The following is a 20,053-nucleotide window of genomic DNA, read 5'->3' as shown; positions in this document are numbered from 1 at the left end:
CTAATAGTTGTATGTTTATACTTGGGTTTCCAGGGAAATTGTAGGATCCCAAAATAGTTGAGATGTATTGATGATGATTAGAGATGTGAAAATTATGAAAATATTTGTTCGAATACATTTAAAAAAAAGTATATGTACGTAATCCTTGTTAATTTTTTTTCCAAGTTTGAAAATTAGAGTTTATAAAGTAGATGTGATGTTGTTTCTCAGAGATACCATATTTTAATGGCACTCTCTAAGCATGGTTTTTACGTTCATCAAGATTTTGACCTGTTCCACATCTCTAATCATGGTGCTATTAAAAAAAGTTTGTTCCATAGAACTTGTTCCCTTTTTGTTCCATTCGTACTCGTCTTAATAAATTAGAACCAGGGGCTTCCGCACGGTGTGGGCTTTAATTAAATAATTTTTTCTTTCACAAATTTTTTTTTGGTCAGGATGAAAAAAAACTGCGAAAATAGGCTAATTTTTTCTTTTGAGATGTGTTTTTTTCCTTCTGTCAAATTATGTAATAGAGGAAAAAATTTCGAAAAAACTTAACTTTCAGTGAATAGCTATAGATTATTGAAATCGGTTTTCGAAAATTTAATGTATGAAATGTTTTTCAAATAATTAAATTTTTGTAATTTTTTGGTAATAGCTATATATTTTTGAAAAAAAAATTCAAAACCAAGCACCCTCTTTCCACCCAAATATAATCCTGCGAACGTCTCAGAGGACGGAACGCCTAAATTTTGAAACTAAGATATCCCTTATATACCTATATTCAAAAATGAAACGGTACTGGTTCATTACGCATACACATTTATATAAATATATTCTAATTAATACTATGATTAAAATGACTAGTACTTGTAATAAGCGCGAAAAAAAAGTAATGAAATCTTCTTCTAGCTTTTGCTACATATACATACAGAAAGTAAGGAATCATTTCAAAAATAAAAGTAGTGTAGCTTCAAAGTTGACATCAACAATGTTTTTTTTTAAAATAACAAATTAATAACTGATACTAATAAACATAAAAATCAATGAAAGGCCTTCTTTCTAACTAAGTAAGAAGTCCTTAAACAACAACAATAAAAATAAAAGAGTGAATGAGAGTGAAATAGGAATGAATATTTGCTGAATCCCTCAGAGGTCAAAATAGACAAGGGATCCACTATGAATGCTACGAGGTATTTAAGAAAATGATAATAGTGATAGAGTAGAGCTTAACAGCATTAGTAAGTGCGGTGGTCCAGAGTCTAGGAAATGTCTGGACAAGGATCATTTTCTTTTTCCTTCGTATTCTTTTCCTTTTAAGCATGATGATCCATAGACTCAGATGAGGATCTGATTGTAGACGTTGTGGGATGACTTTGAGACGTGGAACTAGTTTGGAGAGTGGTTGAAGGGGGTGATGATGATGTTGATTTAACAATAAATACTTTTTCTTCATTGTATTCATCGCTACTTTCGTAGTTCGATGCTGGTAGAATGTAGCTCCCTGTTGTGGTGATAGAATCCACAAGCTTACATGAAGAACTAAGAGAACAATACACCACGTTGTCCTGCAATGATTAATGTAATGAAAACTATTAATTGAGAACAAGAGATGTCAGTCCTATATGTCCATAACAAGATATGTAAAAAAGATCGAATTCCCGGCGGGCACATTTTTTTAAAAAGGTGTGTGTTGTTAACTTACTACATATATATAATTATTTGTAGCTCTAATCTATAATAAGAGATGGGATTTGAGTGAAGAAAAACTAAGTATAGCAATTAGAAAAGGAAAAAAATGGTTGATGCGTGCGCTCTTTCTTCTCTTTTGTTCATTATTTTATTAGTCGTGGTGTGTTAACATCTCACTCTATAAAAAGAGGTATCCCCTATTTTTGGTCTAAATTGATTTTAAAATAAATATGTAGGATTTTAAATGTAATTATAATATTTTCCCTTGTCTGATGCTATTTTAAATATAGAAAGTTCTCTTATTTATACCAGTTATTCATTTACAACCCCCCACCCAAGAAAAAAAAAATCCTTTAACAGGCAGCTACTACATATTAACAAGGGTTTTGATTTAGTAGTACCATATGTGATGCTCCTGCCTTCTCCTCGCGCTCTACACAGATCCCACCTCTATGTAGAATTTATATCTATTGAAAAATATTTAATGGTATTTGCAAGCAAGGATCAATATAGTCTATAGTGATCTCTGTCAGCAGATATGTCGGCTCTAAAGACTATCATACATTTTACGTCATTGTTTCAGTTATTTACCACAAACTGGGATTTCGACTATTTTTACATCTCTAAATATCACACTCATTTAAGTGAAGAGTATCCGTGGAAATATATTGTATTATTGGTGCAACTACCTATTTAAATGGAGAAAAAGAAGGAACAAATATCATGCAATGGTTAACCAATTTAAATATCCATTTGAATCATGCAGTATAAAGCAAGGCGCTGGGACCATGTATATTCAAATGGACTAAACTCAAGTACAAGTACTTCATAAAAGTATTAGTAGTTTTTTTAGGTATTTAAATAATTTAAATTTAAGTACAAGTGCAAGAACTATGAAGAATATATTATTTACTTATTGTTTTGTCTTAATCTAATTTTATGAGTTTGTCTATTTTTATAGAAAATACATTACTGGAACTAAATTATAGAATTTCTTGAAAAGAAGACAATTTATTTTCCAAAATGGAGAAAACAGATCTAATCATCTTAAGGGGAGGATTCTTCTTGTTTTATTGTCCTATTGAAGCTGATTTTTAATTTCCAAAAAGATATGTATAGATAGTTATTCGAAAGTACAATTTCGTAAAAATAGTACGTAAGGACAATTTAATTCAACCACCAATGTATGTACTTGCCCTCATCCCTTGTACAAAAGTACTATCAATTAAGTATATATAATATAAAATAGATTGGTGAAAAATAAGTCTACCACACATTAGCTAAGAAAGTGAATTAATTGTTAAGATGATGAACCACAACCAATAAAAGATGGATTTAAGGAAAGTGATTTGTGCTTCTGAGTTAAAAAAAAAAAAACAAAAAGACCCAAATATATTTTTTTTAATACAACAACCAACAAAGTGAGTATTTATTTAAATAAGAAATTATTTTTTTTTACCGCGAGGATAATTTAGTTGAACTGCTCCTCAACTGATCACAACAGGGAATCTGAAAAAACATGTACAAATGTATCTCAATTTTATGTACTTATGTCAATATTAGGTCCTCTGACTTTATAAAACCAAAAATATAATACAAACAAATGGGTCCCTTTCATTCCAGGAAAGGTTATATAAATTATTTTAATTTTTCCTATTTTTGTTTTTTTCATAACAATTTTACATTATAAAACTACGTTTGCAAAATTATTGCCCATCAATTTTGCCGAACTAACTAAATGACCAATTATGAGCAATGGATTTCATAACCATTTTATGGCTAAATAATTGATCAGGTCATTTTTACCTTGCAATCACATTGGGTGCACTCGTCATCAAGAGCCCAACGTTCTCCATTTTTACGAAGTGTCCCACCGTGGTGACACATATCCTCATTTGTAGAATTAGACCAGGAAGAGGACAATGAGCAAGTGGGGCAGCAATCCCCTCTATGAGTTACTAGATTTGCACAGTCAGGAGGAATAGGAGGACAATCCAAGGGCCAGCAATCGACTTCTCCATGCTAAAAAAGGATTTAATAAGAATGATGTTGTTTTATAGGTATGAATGGTTCAAAAATACATACAAGACATTCACACTCCTTGCAATTTTCTAACCATCGATCCCCCGATTGAAATATACTTGGTTCCTGGGGAGGCATGGAATAGCCTCTTCGTTTATCTTTTTCTGGAATGTGAGAGCAGGTAGTTTGATCATAGCACTCAGGACAACATCCACGATCTGGACTTCTTGAGCAATCGCATTTCGGAGAGGAGCAGGCTATTTTCCCTGAGGTGCACAAACATGTATTACAGCCCTCCAACCACGAGGAACCATTGGATTGTAGCTGCTTTCCATCTTCCATGACACAGTCTGAAAGGAACTAGCTCGATTAAGTCGTGGGAAACATCTACTGCTAATTCTATTACCTAATGAACATGTATGATTCTTTGCATCACATTTACATTCATAACTTCCATCAACATTAATACAAGTCATGGATGGATGACAGGAGTGCGATCCCATTTCACACTCATTCTCATCGATGCAAATAGTTTGGCTGTTAGATAGAGGATCTTGATAGGTACGGTATCCACTACGACATTGACAGTAGTACCTTTGAAATGGGCATATAATAATTTAAATATCTTCCAAATACTCAAATTAAGATTCATACAGTACACCCAAGCTATAAGCCAAATGAATAAACTATGACTGCGTGATCATTTTTTGTCTAAATAAATTAATTGGTTACAAAAATACTTTTGTGCTCACTAGATGACGATAAGGGTATCAGGAGTTACTCTAGTACTAACTAGATACACAACCTTTATGAATTCGCAATTTTAATAGAACCAACAAGTGGCATTCTGAGAAGGGAAGACAAAATTATAAACGTAACGAGGAAAAATAATAAAGTAACGCCATCTGTGCCCGGAAAAAAGATTTCAAATAAGTACCCAAGGAAATCTCCTTCATGTAACAGGCACGTTTTTTCACTTGTACAGTTTTGTATACACCTATCCTAATTTATAAGTCACTGAAAATATGTGTACAGACAGTTATGTAAAAAACAAAAAAAAGCAAGACGAGAATAAAGATGTTAAGTTATTTGTTCTCTAATTTACTGGAAAAAAAAAAAAAAAAAATCAGTAAATTTGTTTCCATTGAACCATTTTATATAGTATTTACATCAAAGGGTTAAATGAATTAAATCTTTTAGCTACTTCCTAATTCTGAATGATTTATTTATGAAGAATATGTTTATGGATAAAACAACAGAATGTTAAAGATATTATGTAGACATATTACCATCCAGGTTTGTTGATACATCTTGCTTCACCTCCACAGCGATTGAAACCCTCTGTACACTCATCGATATCCAATTCACACTGTCGCCCTTTAAACCCAGCTGTACATAAACAAATTCCAGGTTCAGCGCACGTACTACCATTTTCGCATCCCTCATCACATTTGGCTAATCATTATAATTACAAAATATAGGTTGTGAGAGACAATACTACAAAAATTATAATACATACGGGAGCAAGTCCGTAGGCCATCTCCAGAGAAGCCTTCTTTACATTGACATTCAAATCCATCCGGAGATAAAGTTGCTAGACAAGTAGCATTGGCATGACATGGTCCATTCTTTATATCACAAATGTTTTTACGTTTACAATGAAAGCCATAATCAGAGTCCGTATTATCATTTGCTTTCTCATATCCTTCTTTGCAAGTACAGGTGTAGGAACCAAGAGTATTAACACAAATGGAATGATTACCAGTACAATAGTGACCCTTAAGAAATGGAAAATCTATCGAGTCTCCTAAACGCTGGCATTCATCAATGTCTATAAAAGCAAAATAAAATATTCAAATGTAGTTATATTATATACAATCAAATCATAAATTAGACCAATTCAATTGCTAAAAAAATCCTGATAAGAATTCAATGAGAGATCTCAGAGTTATCACGTTTACTCTTCTAAATAGATTAAAATATTTATAACATTTTGGTCCACTCTGTATTTTAAATGTACATACAAAATAATGCACATGAGATAAACATAGCCGTGAGAATAGACCTTTCCAAAGAGACAAAGTGAAACTTTAATATGATTTATATAAATGAGTAAAGATAAAATAATAAATAAAAGGTTATTAATGCCTTTTACGTACATATGTAAAATGGCAAACAATATAATTTATTTAATTAATTCAAATAATATTGTTTTAATATTAAAATCCCTACCCTCGCAATTCTTTCCATTGCCAACAAATCCATGTGGACATACGCATCTGTACTTTGTACTCAAATTGATGCACTTTGCATGTGAATGACAATCATTTCCTTGGGCACAATGATCCGCTGAAAAAAAGGGTGAGAAATGTATAATTAACTACATTTGTTGTATTGTCGAATTAGAAAAAGTGGGTTGTGTAAAAATTAAAAAGGATTTCAATATCGTGGTTGTCATTGTTTATTATTGAGTTATGTTCAAAAATGAAAGAATTCCAAATAACAAATGTTCTTTTTACCCTTGCAGACTTTGCAACACTTTCCATGTTCAAGGATTTGATCCTCAGGTGGACAATCTAGAACTGGACATGGATTTTTTGACGTGTTCTCCCTTAGACATGCCAGTTTTCCATTATCGCATGAACAAGTAAGACATAATGATGGACTAAAAGATTCTCCGTGTGAATATTTATTACTCGCAAAAATACAGCCAGTACATTCGGAGCAACAAACACCAGCAGAAATGTTGGCTGGTTGAGGATTGGCACAGTTGGTTTTTGGACAGAGTATCGGCTCACAATTTGTTTTTCCTTTCTATATTATAAATAAATTGAAATATGAAGGAATAGCTAAAAATCAAAGAGTCTATAAATTTGAGGTCCTTACATTACATGAACACGTCTGACAATTTTCAGTCCATTTGGATCCATCATCATGGATTTCCCCTCTACCCGTTTTACAAGATTTAGCACATTCACACTCCTCCACTTTTTCTAAGCGAGTTTGAATGGACAGAAGCTGAAAAAAAAAAGAAAAAAAAAGAGAGTAGATTTTGTGGACATAGCAAAAATGATTATACAAAATTACCTCTTGCTTTAGCTCCATTATTTCACGTTGATGACTATATATTACATTTTTTACAATATCTTGTAGGTTTCTAAATTCTCCACACGTGGGACAACTAGCTTCCGCTGTGGGGCATTGAACTAGATGGCCATTATGACCCGTTACTAAATGAAAATTCTGAAGGTAACCCTGCAAAGTTATCAAGAGACGGAAGAATACATTTATAATTACGAACATTACAAAAGAAACAAAAATAAATAATACAAAATCATCTTTGTATCCCATTGGCTTTCCGCCACTGGATAAACAAACAATTCATAAGATAATCATGTCCATATTTGGACTGTTCATTTGTTTCTATCATCAAATATGTACTAGGTATGTACGGAGTGAGTATGCAAAAATATCCAAACTAATTATTTGAAATTTGGAAATCAAATTAGTAAATCAAGGGCGTCCGCAGGGAGTGGGCTGGAGGGGTTGTAGCTCCCGTCCCCAAAGAAAAATGAAATGGTTTATTTTTACTAGAAAATTGAGTATTTAAATTTTTTTTTCAAATAATTGAATTTTAAAATTAATTTTTTATGAACATCTGTGATTTTTTGAAATTTGTTTCTAAAAAAAATATTTGAATTTAAAATTTTTTTCCAAAAGAATTGATTTTTCTTTTATTTTTCAAAAAAAAAAAAAAAAATTAATTGTTGGACTAAAAATCCCAAAATCTTGTCCCTCTCAAATATATTCCTGCGGACGCCCCTGTATATCAATATATAATCTGATGAGTGAATGGCATAGAAAAAGACAAATAATCCATGGCGCCCTTTTGGGTCAAAAGGTAATTGTCAAGATTGTTGGAGTTGATGTCTTCACCAATCACAAAAAGCTGAATCAAATACCCTGAGGATGATACCATTTATACTTTTACCAAATTTAGGCTCAGAGACGAGGTTGTGATCAAGGCTAGGGAAGGACATATGGAATAAGTGTTGTTTAAAATATGTACATTTTATTGTCTTTCAAACTCATTATGATTAAGACACCTGACTCTATCCCTTTTACATTAAAAAGTTCGAGATCTTGAATCAAAGTACACACATGCTCGTATAGTGGGCATCCACTGTATTTAAAATACCCTTATATGAAACACATGTATATACAACACCATTAGTAAAATCAGTAATATAATGATAACAGTCACATTCTATCATTAGGGATAAAATATTTTTTGAAAAAGAAAAAAAAGAAAAATATATATATATATATATTGAAAAAAAAGTTTGTTATGTAGAGGATTTGTTCATGTTTTTACCTTGAATAAAAAATGATTTTTACTGCTTTGTCCAACCCAAAGTGTGAGGTTCTTCAAGGATTCTCTCTCTTGGGTTCCAAAGAGCTTGAAAGGATGAATGATTTTGTGAAAGACCGACCTATTTTACAAGAGGAAAATTATATTAGATGAGTTATAAGTTTAACCTTACTTAGATTTATAAACTAAACAGTCCTTCGAAATGGATAAATATACTCTTTTTCATTTCTATTAAATAGAAAGAAATGAGAAGGATCAAACAGGTTAACCTTGTTTAATGTCCTTCATTTATAGATAATTTACAGAATTACAGAATGTTTACAAATTGAATACATTTGAATGTTAAAATGAGGGAAAGACCTGTAGTATTCAAATCAAATATTTTAACACTCACTTCTAACCTAGTTATTTTTTTCTCTCTTCCTTAACTCAACTTTTAATTTTATTACTCTAAATAATTAAAATTTAATAAAATTTTACACAGGAAGAACAAATACATGTAGGGTAAATACTTGAATTGCGAACATAATATGTATAATTCTGAACATTTCACTTCAAATTCCCTGATTTCCAATTTTAACTATTAGTGTTGGGAAGTAATGCGTTAACTTGAAATGCATTACTGTCATCATAGTAACGAGTAATGTAACGATAAGGAATTATGAGCTTTACTCGTTGCTCCCTAAAAAAATCTTGAGTCAAAAAAATTATATTTGATAATGAATGATTGAAACTTATCATTTAAAAATTTGTTGTGTTCTTTAGAGAACTCTCTCTGTATTTGTAATTATTTGGTATTGTAATAAAACTAGTATACTTGAAGTAATATAAGTACTGATGGCCACAAAACATTGTTTTTGTAATTTATTTTCCACAAATTAATCTAAAAATTAATTTAACTCATTTGAATCGTGATCATAAGCGCAATTTAACAGCTGATATAGTCAATAACTACATATTTTACTATAGTCTGGTTATTACTCTTAACAAATATGTTTTTTGTGGAACTGATGCTTATAAATATGAAAGCATAGCATATTTTTCTTCGCGTTCCATCTACCGATATCCCAGTTTTGCATCCGATGTTGTAAAAAACTCAATGTTAGTTGGAATACTTGATATATCCCAAGATGTTATCATGGGTTGGATTAGCCTCTTAACTGGGTCATTCAATTTCTTAAGATCCACACATACTCTCACTTTTCCACTAGGTTTGGGTACAATTACTGATGGATGACACCAATCTACTGCTTTATCACCGACTTTACTTATTATTTTCATTCTTTCCATTTTGTTAATTTCTTTCTTCACTTCTTCTCTATAGGTAAATGGTATGTGTCTTGCAGCATGAATTGCGTATGGTTGATAATCTTCTTTAAGACTTAACTTCATTGGTTGCCCCTCCATAATTTTCAATTCTTCCTCATCACAAAATACATCTCTAAATTCTTCCCTCAATTCTTTTTTTTTTTTAATCTCTATCTCTTCCATCGATTGCACCGCAGCTACACCCATTTGTTTTGGAAAATCCTTTGATATGATTCGCAGTTCTCTACAGACTCGTCTAGAGAAGAATATTTCAGGAATATTTCGACATATTTCGACATTTTCTTCACTTTTTACTGAATTTAACGGTAAAGTAATTCTTAACTTTCCAATAATTTCTAATTATGATCCATCAACACCTGAAATCTTCTCTTCTTCGTACTTTTTCACAATTTTCTTATTTAATCCCATCTCCTTAACAAACTCTATTCCAGCAAAAGTAACTTCTGCTCCTGTATCAGGAACTGCTTTATTTTAACCAATAATCTTTCTTTCACAAATTACATACAGTAATACGATTATTATTATATTCCTTAATCCCATTTATTCTTATTGCAGGGAATCCTTTATCATCTATTTTGGACTTGCAAACTCTTTGATAATATCCTATTCTTCTGCATCAACTACACTTCTTTCCATATGCCGGACATTTTCCTCCCTTTCTATGATTGTTACCTCCGCAACAAGAGCATTTAATTTATTTTTGACTTATTATCTCTTTAACATTTAGTTGCTTTATACTAGATATTAATCCTAATGCCTCTTCCTGGACTTTTCCCTTCTCTTCACTCCAGCAGATAAAAATTAGTTCTGCAAGGGATAACTCGGGGGATTTAGATGATAACAATTTCTTTGTATCTTCAATTCTTATCCCCAGTTTAATTAAATTTGACATCCAAGCATCAAACGTCATCTCATGTAACCCAGCGCTATTAGCTTGAACACATAATGATGTGTAGAATGAATCAAATTTTTCATCCTCTTTTTTTTTTCGTTCCACTAATTTTATTCGTTCTATACCATATTTGCTTGTTTTCTTTGGTAATTTTCTATAAGTACAATAATTTCTTAAATAGAATTTTCATTTTCAATGTTGATTCCGTGGCATGATTGATTTTATTCAACATATCCGGACTATATAATGATTTAAAAAGTGGTTTTTTTAAACTTCTGTTTGGTCATTCATCCCCATCGTCATTACATAATTTCTCCAATTTATAAATTCTTTGAATTCCATATCTTCTTCCATCTGAGGTGGTGGGTGTATGGGAATTTTCACTTCTCTGACACTTGCTGATGATCTTCCTCCTGTGACTTTCTCATCATCTTTATTTCCCTTATGATCAAGGAAATTTTCGAATATTTTCTCCATGAATTGTCGATTTTCCTCTCGAGCTTGCTTTTGTTCTTCCATCATTATTTTCATTATGGTCACTATAGATTCTTGATTTTTTAATTCCACATTCTTTTCCAACTTTTGAATCCGTGATTGATTTTTCATTTCTAATTCGCTCTTCGTCGGTATCCTTTTTAATATTAATTTTCTCAGCTAGGTTTTTTCGAAATTTCTTAATTACCGAGCGACTGCGTCATGATACGTTTTAATTAATATCAATAAATACACTTCAAACACTTAGAACAGACTCCCTCTTTATTTCATGTATTAATACATATTTACACATACTTCCTTTTTACACGTTGATACTTATATCATATCACATTAATGATAATATATAGAAAAATAGACGTCCTAGTAATTCCAAGCAACGTCGAGTACTCCAGCTAGTCTTTAAAAATCAAACAAAGATTTTTTTAAAAATGAACTGGAATTAGGAGTACACATTGCAGAAAAGTCAATACATTTGTACCTGCGGGAAACCCTAAATTATAAATTTTGCAAAGAAAGGAAGTAAGCCTAGGAAGATTTACATGTTATAATGGGCTCGAAAAAGAATCAAAAAGAATCTCAAGTTTTGACGATTTCCGAGTAATACTCATCTTTTTATGCCCACAAGGTGAGTAAAAGGGTCTTTTTTATTTATTTCATAGAACTCGAGTACCAATTAATGAGTTAAATAATTAATATACGAGTAACTATATATATTTACTTATATAAAGTGTATTTTTCTTTAGAAGCCCCTGTGTACTTCTAAGCGATAAAAATTTAGTAAGTTAATAAATATTTGTAGTTCAGACTATATTTTATTACAAAGTAACACATTACTTTGTAATATATTTTAATTACAGTTAATTGTAGTAAGGAACAATATAATGATATTACTTCATTTTGTATTTGCTAATATAGGAAAATAAGGGATTTTTGAGGTGAAGTCTTCGTAATTTAATGCTGTACAGAATTCAAGTATTTATTACTGCTGGAGTTGGGTTGAGAAATATTAGACCCTATAGAGACGCTAAGATTTTTGTTAAAACGAACTAATTCACTCCTTTGAGGAAGCTCTATCTAAATCGCTCACATATAAAATATTTCTATGTGAGCGACTTTATAGATGAATTATGATCTCATATGAATTTCCAAATTGTGAATATCGGTACAATGACGTCATACACAATTAAAACGTTTTGACGCTTAAAACATTAACTACGATTGGTCTAAAAAATAAGAAATTTAGTCCCTTGCAGTAGATGGAAAAAATCAGTCCACGATTTGAAAAAAATTAAATTTCGATTCACGTTCTGAAACCGAAATATCAACAAAATATCTTAAAATCGATCGAAAAAGGAGTCTCAATCCTAGTTTTGACCGAATCTACTTTTGTATTATTGTACTAATCCAAGTACATACTTAGATCTGGAGAAATAAGGTGGAGAATACTACCTGCAGTCAAGATATACACGTAGTTGATCCCCCGAAAGGGACACTGACAATTTGTGCCATTTGTCATCGGCTAATGCAATAGGTATTGTCTCTACAATGGATCCTGAGGAAGATGATGACCATGGGGAACGATAATGAAGGCGAAGGACGTCTTGTCGTCCCGAGGATTGAAGCTCCAGCAGTCTAAACAATTATAGTATAAAACATAAAATGAACATGGATCATCAAAAAATTCCTTACCTTGAGTTTTTCGAATCGACGATGGAAAGTAAACTACCTGCGTTACCTTTTCGCTGTCGCACTGAAGCCATAAGAGCAACGTCATCTTGAGCAGATATTTGAAGTAATTGACCTATTCTAAAGCATTTTTCCTCTGAAATGAAGGCAGCTTCTCTTGGACCAGAATCAAAATAAGCTGCTGGAGACGGAGAATGGGGACCTGGACGATATTCTACTCCTTGAATACTTCTATTTCGAAGATCCAGACACTCTAAGAGATCTATTTTATGCGGGGCTGAGGATCTTTGGGAATAACTACTGCTGCTACTAATAAAATTATTGCTTCTAAGGAGGCCATTTCCGTCATTTTCCCGAAAGTCATCAAAATATGTTTTCAAACCTGAAAAAATCAAGATATATATTATTTTTTTTAAAGAAAAGTACATCAAAAACGTGATTTTGTTATTCTAGCCTTGAGCTTAATTCTGCGTGAACAATAACTATTGTAATTCAATTAAATATTTACCTAGGTACATAATATACAGTCAAAAAGCATAGATAAGTGTTAAATTTATTGAAATAATGTTTTGCAAAAAGAGTATAGGAGGATTTGCATCAAGCCGTGTGGTCATCAATGCAAATCTATGAACATACAAGTTTCTGTACTGTAATCCGTCCCCTTTATGTAACTAGCATTTCCTAATAATATATAAAGAGTTTTTGTATTATTTCTATCAGGAAGAGAGTCTTGTAAATACATGAAAAAAATTCAATAAATCATGTACAGTGTGAAGCTTTTCGTCATTTTTCTTTTGATATTTTGTGGTTTTCACTTCAATCTATTATCAATATCCCCCATCCTTTTTATTTAAATCCATGAAATTCCACGATGAAAAAACAGACACATAATAAATGACTCTAGGATTAATATCCTTAGTTATTTGTTACCCATATATTATTCTACATCTTTATTTATATTTGATAACTTTAAGTAAAATTTCCTACTTCCTTCATTCATACCTTCATAGTATATTGATTATATATTAAGACACTTAAAGTCAAAAATAAATCAAAGTGAGTCCTAATGACAAATTCTAGTTTACAATTAATCAAAGGAAAAAAAGGACAAAAAAAAAATTCCAAATGATTTTTTTATTATGATTAAATTAATAAATGAATCCACACAAGAGAAATGACATTAAACCCGGGAAGATGAGAATGTCAACAAATGGCAAAAATAGAACAAGCCAAAAAACATTAAGTTATTTTTTAAACATAAAGCAAGAATAATTTTTTTCAGTGCTTGGTCATGATGATTATGCTATTCAACGAATACATGCATCACAGCATTATCCCACCAAATCCCTACAAATGTGCACTGTATTTTAGTGTCAACTGTGGACTTGTATAAGTCTTAGCGTTGATTGGCTGGACTCAAATTACCTCTTGTTAATCTATGAATAATAAAATACTATTAAATCATGGATAATTCCACATTTGCAGGGAAATTGCTAACTGCAACCTACTGATTTTGGAATCTTCGTCAGAAATGAAGTAGGCTACCTGTTTTCCAACTAATGTGATGAAGATTCAATATACATAGATACAGACGTGATCAGAGTAGTGTTGTACGGTATACAAGTACTACAGCCAGTATAGAGGTACTGTCGCTTTTAAAACGGATATTGGAACTGGTTCTTGAGGTGTCTTTACATGAAAAACAAATTATTCTGCCAATGATGTAAACCCCAAAAACTATGAGCTAGAAAATTATACGTTAAAGACGAAACAAGAATGAAAATTATTTTATTTTATAATTTTTCAAATTTTTAAGGTACCCAAAGAAAATGGAGTTCCCTGAAAAGTCATGTAAATAACAACATTTTTACAAAATATATCTAGTCGAATAGTTATCGAAAAGTATCAAAATACCGATAATAACTGTGGAACTTCACCCTCTACAAAAATATTGGTCTTACAACAACACTAGATCAGACTTAAAGTACATTAATTGGACTCTCCTTTAAAAAATTACGACATCAATGATTGATAATCTACTGGTCGTTTTCCATTATATTTAGGGATACATTGAGTCTGCACTTTTATAATGACAAGGGACAAGGCGGCGATACAATTGATAAAAGAGAGGAAATAAAGAGAAAACATGAGTTAACAGCCCTAAAAAGTGAGATAATGGAGGTTTGATAAATATAATATAACTACAAAAATGTACTCCTCTAGTTCGTATCTAAATATAACCTTTTTTTTATGGATTTCATGGGTGATGAGTCTGCTTGCTTATAAGGTATTGTCTGTGACTTCAACTTACATCAGGAGTCGGCCAACTACGGTTTGAATGTATCCCATCAAAAAGCTTCTATGAAGCATTATAAATGTGATAAGATGAAGTTTGTAAACCTTAAATAGTTTTAAATACACTTTAATACATAAGAAACAATTAAATCTTTATTGCATCCTTCCAATTTATCTTTTCCAAAAAGAAATAAAAAAAGATCTGAAACTTACTTTCCGTTTTGTCTATTATCTCCAGCTATTCCTTTTTCAATGTTATGAAATTGCTCAAAGGAGCTTGACAAACCACACCAATAAAGGACAAGAGACCCTTTAAAAATGACTATTTCCTCAATCTGTGCTGATCAATGAACAAAAGTTTGAGGCTCATTTTTCACGCCAAAAAATGAATCATGCACGAATTATTTGAATACCTCATAATAAGTCCTTGTTTTAATCAAACCCATACATAGATGAACGTCATTACTACATACAAAGAGTCTTATATTCAGAATAAGTAATTATTAAGAGCTTCACATGAATTAATTCAACATCAATTAATCAATGTTTAGAACACTAATAAGGAGCTATCCATTATTTGCATCCTAATAATTGTTTGCTCTATGGACTTTATTTTGTTGGGATGAAATCTAATTTTTTTTTTTTTTTTTGAAGTATTAGTTTAAGATAAAACTTAATCAAAACGGGGGGGGATATCCATTCCATGGAGCTTTGACTGGCTATTAAATTCATCTATGAAGGTAGTAATACTACAATATAAGTATCGGCAAATAAAAATACAAATTCCATACTTTGTTGAAAAGATATGTAAATAAGTAATTGATTTGATTCTCACGGAGTGCTTTTTACTAATTAAGGAGTCATATATTTAAAAATATTATTAAATATTGTAAGTGTATGTACAATAATTAAACTGTAAGAAACTGATGAATTGGTGTTTTCTATGGCATGAGAATTAAATTAATTCCCATTTATATACAAATAATAATTATTTCCAACATTATGCAATGGAACTTTTTGTTCGTAAGGGAAAAAAAGAATCAAAATATTAATAGACGAGACATTAATTATCCCTCAACGTATATATGTACATATAAAAACTTCTATAAAATCAAATCAATCCAGACATAGCGCCCACCTGTTCCATCTGAAAACCCATAAATCAGATGATGTAGAGCAAATGAGACAATAATACTGATAGGTACATAATATATGCATAAAAATGTAACATAAAAGATAAAAATTATGGACATTTGTTTGGTGGATTTTTTATTCTTTTTTACATTAATTTCAAAAATAGTCCATGCATCAACACACAGTATTTAAGTCCATGTTACTCATATAGAGGGCACTTTTAAAGTTCTTCGCATCTAGCAAAAAATATGAATCTAATACATTTTATAGTGGTCTACATTTTAAAGATTTTGAATTTAACCGTCTACTTCACAATTGAAAATTATTGTTGTTAATCAATAACTCATTACTACTAATTCAAAATATACATAATATATTTCATAGTTGATAAAGCTATTTTTTCATTAATATAAACGTTTCATATGAAATTCAAGTGAATAAAACGGAGTTTTTTCATTCTAAAATGTGATTATATTAACCAATAATATTAAGTAAAGTAATAAAATCAAGTAATAAAGTTAAATATATTTAATGTAATTATTTTTTCTATCAAATAAAGGCTAAACTAAACGGCGCCATCTACATAAGACATTAATATAAAGGAGAAAATTGTCTACAATTGCTCTCCAAAAAGTGACAATTTCTTGGTAAGTATCCTACAAATATGTTTTTTTTTTTTGAATATCATTTGAAAACTGTAAAGAAAATACGTACTATAACAATAGACCTGTAATGGAATATTTGTTATTCCGAGCACCATACTCGGAATTTGTGCATGCACCGTAGCCGTGATAAACACTTTGTACATAGATAATAATTAAATTATAAGTAGGCCCTCTGATATGGGGAACTTGTCCTAGGCCTTGATCTTGATTGGAGTCTCCTCGCTGTTTTTTGTATATTGTATATATACAATAGAATAGAAATCGAAATATTATTTTCTAAAAAGATAGTTTTTACATGGATTATTAAAAATAGGACAGGTATTTTCTCTAAAAAAAGAAAAGGGTCGCCCATTTTATTTTTTTTAAAACTACAAAATCTTAAAAAAAATTAAATTTTAAGAAAGGAAAGACATCCACACATTTATCTTTGGCCAAGAACAAAACTGGCCTTGGACCTGGGGTTTTATCAATTCTTAATGTGGAACTTGAAATCAGTCCAGTCCTGTACCTTTCTGTCCAGTCTTGTCCTTGAAAATCGTCCAAGTTTTAGACACTTTGAGGAAAGCATCCATTTCCCTAAAACTATCGTAAAGTACCTCAGTGAACTATGTAGTCTAGCCAAACTTTCAGTAAATTTCATAAACAATAATAGTTATCAATCATTTATTCTTATTAACATTGGTGGTGATTGATGATGAAATCACTGGTTGATATCTATGGTAAAGTTATTTCCCAATGTCCATTTCTATTGGACGTATTTTGCATCAAATTCAAACGTGTCCTTCAGATTTAGCACAGGACATCAAAATTTTGGTATGGATACACCACTAGCATGCCCTAATTATGACCTTTACATAAATATATTTGGAGTAGTAATAATAGAATAATAGTATTTAAAAACAACAAAATTACACACACAAAAATTAAAAGAAAACCGTGGGAAAAACGTATTCTTAGAATTGTAACAACTTTGAACAAAAAAATGATTACACTTTAAAATATAGGTAATATATAGATGAAGAAAATATCTCACATATTTTATGAAATATTTTTGCAATTAAGAATTGTTATTCATACACAATATATATTTTTTTACATATTATGTTGCGTAGGATGAGGGATTTTGGGGAAGTTACAATCCAAAAATGTGACAAATAATTATTTTAAATGAAGAATCAAGTGTACTTGTGATGATGATATTACAATAATTGAACATTCCTTACATCAGTACACAAGAGTTCCTTAATATAGTGGTTCCCAAACTTTTTAGAGTTCCACCCTTAAAATATGTGGTTTGACAATGTGCGACCCCTACACCTCCTCTCATTGAGAGATGAATACATAATTGGGAGTGCACTTAAAAGCCATATCACTCCTATAAAGTTCAAAGTTCGACATATCAACTCGAAAATGATCCCCCACGTTTAGTTGTGATCTGTATTTATTTTTGATATGCATTAATACGGAAAAGGAAGTCTCACATATAAAAGTTGAGCCAATGGTGTAAGTAAATCCAAAGGTACTATAGCCAGCAGTGGGTACTCATGCATCGTAGAAATCCGGGATTTGTTAAGTGATTTTTTAAAAAAATCTGTTTTTTAGTGTTTGGCAACATGAAAGTTTGATAAGCACATCTTCCATATTAGATGCGAAATGATTAGCTGTGGCAGTAAAAGGGGTGTCCTTTTACTGCCACAGCTAATCATTTCGTTATCATCCAGTTATGTTTTTGGAGCACTATAATTTCGGAAGTATTTCTAAATAAACCAAAAGAGAGTTATAAAAAATATGTAGAATTATCATTATTGAAGTTTTAATGCCACAATTTAAATTATATTCTTCCTTTTTTGGAAATCATCTCGCGACCCAGTCCTTGATTCCTGAGACCCCACTTTTGAAACCAATGTCTTAATAGACTTCCCAACATTGACCAAAAAAACAACAACTTAGGGATGTTTATTTAAAATATGTATACAATTATTATAATCTTTAGGGTCCTCTATGAAAGCTTCTGAAAAAGGTTCTGCGTCGAATAAAGTTAGAGAACCACTTACTCAGATGATGAATATACTTTTAATGAATAACTTGTACTTGTATTGAGGATAAATCAGTTATTGAATATTCCTTGAATGGTTGATACATTAATGGGGCAATTTTCGACTTTAAAAAAGGAAAATTACTGATGGGTAAACGTTCTGTAGCACATAAGATAATAATACAACATTAGTCCATAAATACATAATAATCAAGTAATTTTACAATAGATCAATAAAATATTTGCAGTTAAAATGACTAATTAAATAAGGACTTATGTGACGAACAGTTAGTAACTTCTACAATCTGATTTTAAAAGTTGCGAGTTATTATTGTAGAAGATAACCAACCGTCTCCCCTTTTCTCCCCAACATGCCCTGTGACTTTTTTATAAATTCATAAAATGTCCGGTTTTATGTAGGAGGAATAAGGCATGCTGAAAATGGATCTACAAGAAAATTAAACCAAAACAAAACTCCAAAATATAGTTTTTTTGAAATCCAAAATTCATGGTCCAAAAAAAAGCAAGATAAGCAAGATACAAAATAATTTTGTTAAAACAAACAAACATGAATCATTAATACTTTGAAAAATATCCCCACCACTACAACTCACAATGGTGGGCAATGTGTATTTTTTTGGGAAATGCAAATATGTTCCCCTTATTATAATATGTAGTACACGTAGGGATATATCAGTTAGTACACGCTGCACACCGTTTTTGAAAGTGGTGGAATAATAACTATAAGTAAAATAAATTAAATTTTTAGCCTCCCCCTTGCCTCTAGTATTATTTGGTGAACGTAACGTTAAGTAATAAGTGAAAAGATGCTTTTGATAGGTTATACTCATCATAACTGAGCAAGAATGTTCATAAGAATGATTGGCAGAAGAAAAGATTTAAGGACAAGAAATCAGGTTTTTGATATTCTTTCAATAAAATAAAAATATACCTGAAAATGAGGCTTTATTTATTTACGAAGTATATACACGTAATATTTAGGTATAGGTTTATAAATATTACAAAAGAAAACGAAGGTACCTTATACATGGTAGCAATGCCCAGTCTACTTACTTTAACAAAGATGTACATAGCTATTATGACTAGTGTTGAGACTCGATCCGAGACCGAATTTATTTTTTCCATTCGGTTCTAGATGACTTTTTCTCTACCGATTTGGAGCAATTTTTTTTTTTTGGTTTCCATATTTACAGGGTAGGGATTGTAAATACAGAAGAGGTAAGGATATAAGAATTATTTTCCTAAAATCACTCAAACTAACCACCTCCGGCTTCAACCACAGCCTTCAACCTGGCACAGGTCTTGATGAGTATTATACAAAATTAACGTAATTTGTACGTATCCTAAAAATAATTCTTACTATGTCTTCATCTGAGTTCGATTATATTATGTAATCAAACACGGGATTGATGTTATCAATCTGATCAGGCGCC

At 31.1% G+C, this 20,053-nt stretch overlaps 1 protein-coding gene across 2 annotated transcripts in view; it reads right to left on the bottom strand.

Annotated features, from left to right (window-relative positions):
• Positions 1–800: 800 nt before the first annotated feature.
• LOC121119956 (protein kinase C-binding protein NELL1) overlaps positions 801–20,053 on the bottom strand; it is a 33,221-nt gene continuing 13,968 nt past the window's right edge. The window contains exons 2-15 of one of the 2 annotated variants that reach the window (XM_040714806.2): positions 12,474–12,852; positions 12,234–12,416; positions 8,072–8,189; positions 6,784–6,951; positions 6,583–6,714; positions 6,216–6,510; positions 5,929–6,045; positions 5,216–5,527; positions 4,986–5,151; positions 4,103–4,290; positions 3,760–4,046; positions 3,481–3,696; positions 3,134–3,183; positions 801–1,550 (exon numbers count right to left, since the gene is read on the bottom strand). In XM_040714806.2, coding sequence (XP_040570740.1) covers positions 1,169–1,550; positions 3,134–3,183; positions 3,481–3,696; positions 3,760–4,046; positions 4,103–4,290; positions 4,986–5,151; positions 5,216–5,527; positions 5,929–6,045; positions 6,216–6,510; positions 6,583–6,714; positions 6,784–6,951; positions 8,072–8,189; positions 12,234–12,416; positions 12,474–12,852 — 2,993 coding nt within the window. In that variant the 3' untranslated portion in view covers positions 801–1,168. The remainder of the gene's footprint in view (positions 1,551–3,133; positions 3,184–3,480; positions 3,697–3,759; positions 4,047–4,102; positions 4,291–4,985; positions 5,152–5,215; positions 5,528–5,928; positions 6,046–6,215; positions 6,511–6,582; positions 6,715–6,783; positions 6,952–8,071; positions 8,190–12,233; positions 12,417–12,473; positions 12,853–20,053) is intronic. The other variant, XM_040714807.2, reaches the window with a different exon arrangement.

This window comes from Lepeophtheirus salmonis, chromosome 6 (assembly GCF_016086655.4).
Source record: "Lepeophtheirus salmonis chromosome 6, UVic_Lsal_1.4, whole genome shotgun sequence".
Classification (NCBI taxonomy): domain Eukaryota; kingdom Metazoa; phylum Arthropoda; class Copepoda; order Siphonostomatoida; family Caligidae; genus Lepeophtheirus; species Lepeophtheirus salmonis.
This window is presented reverse-complemented; position numbering and strand designations above follow the sequence as displayed.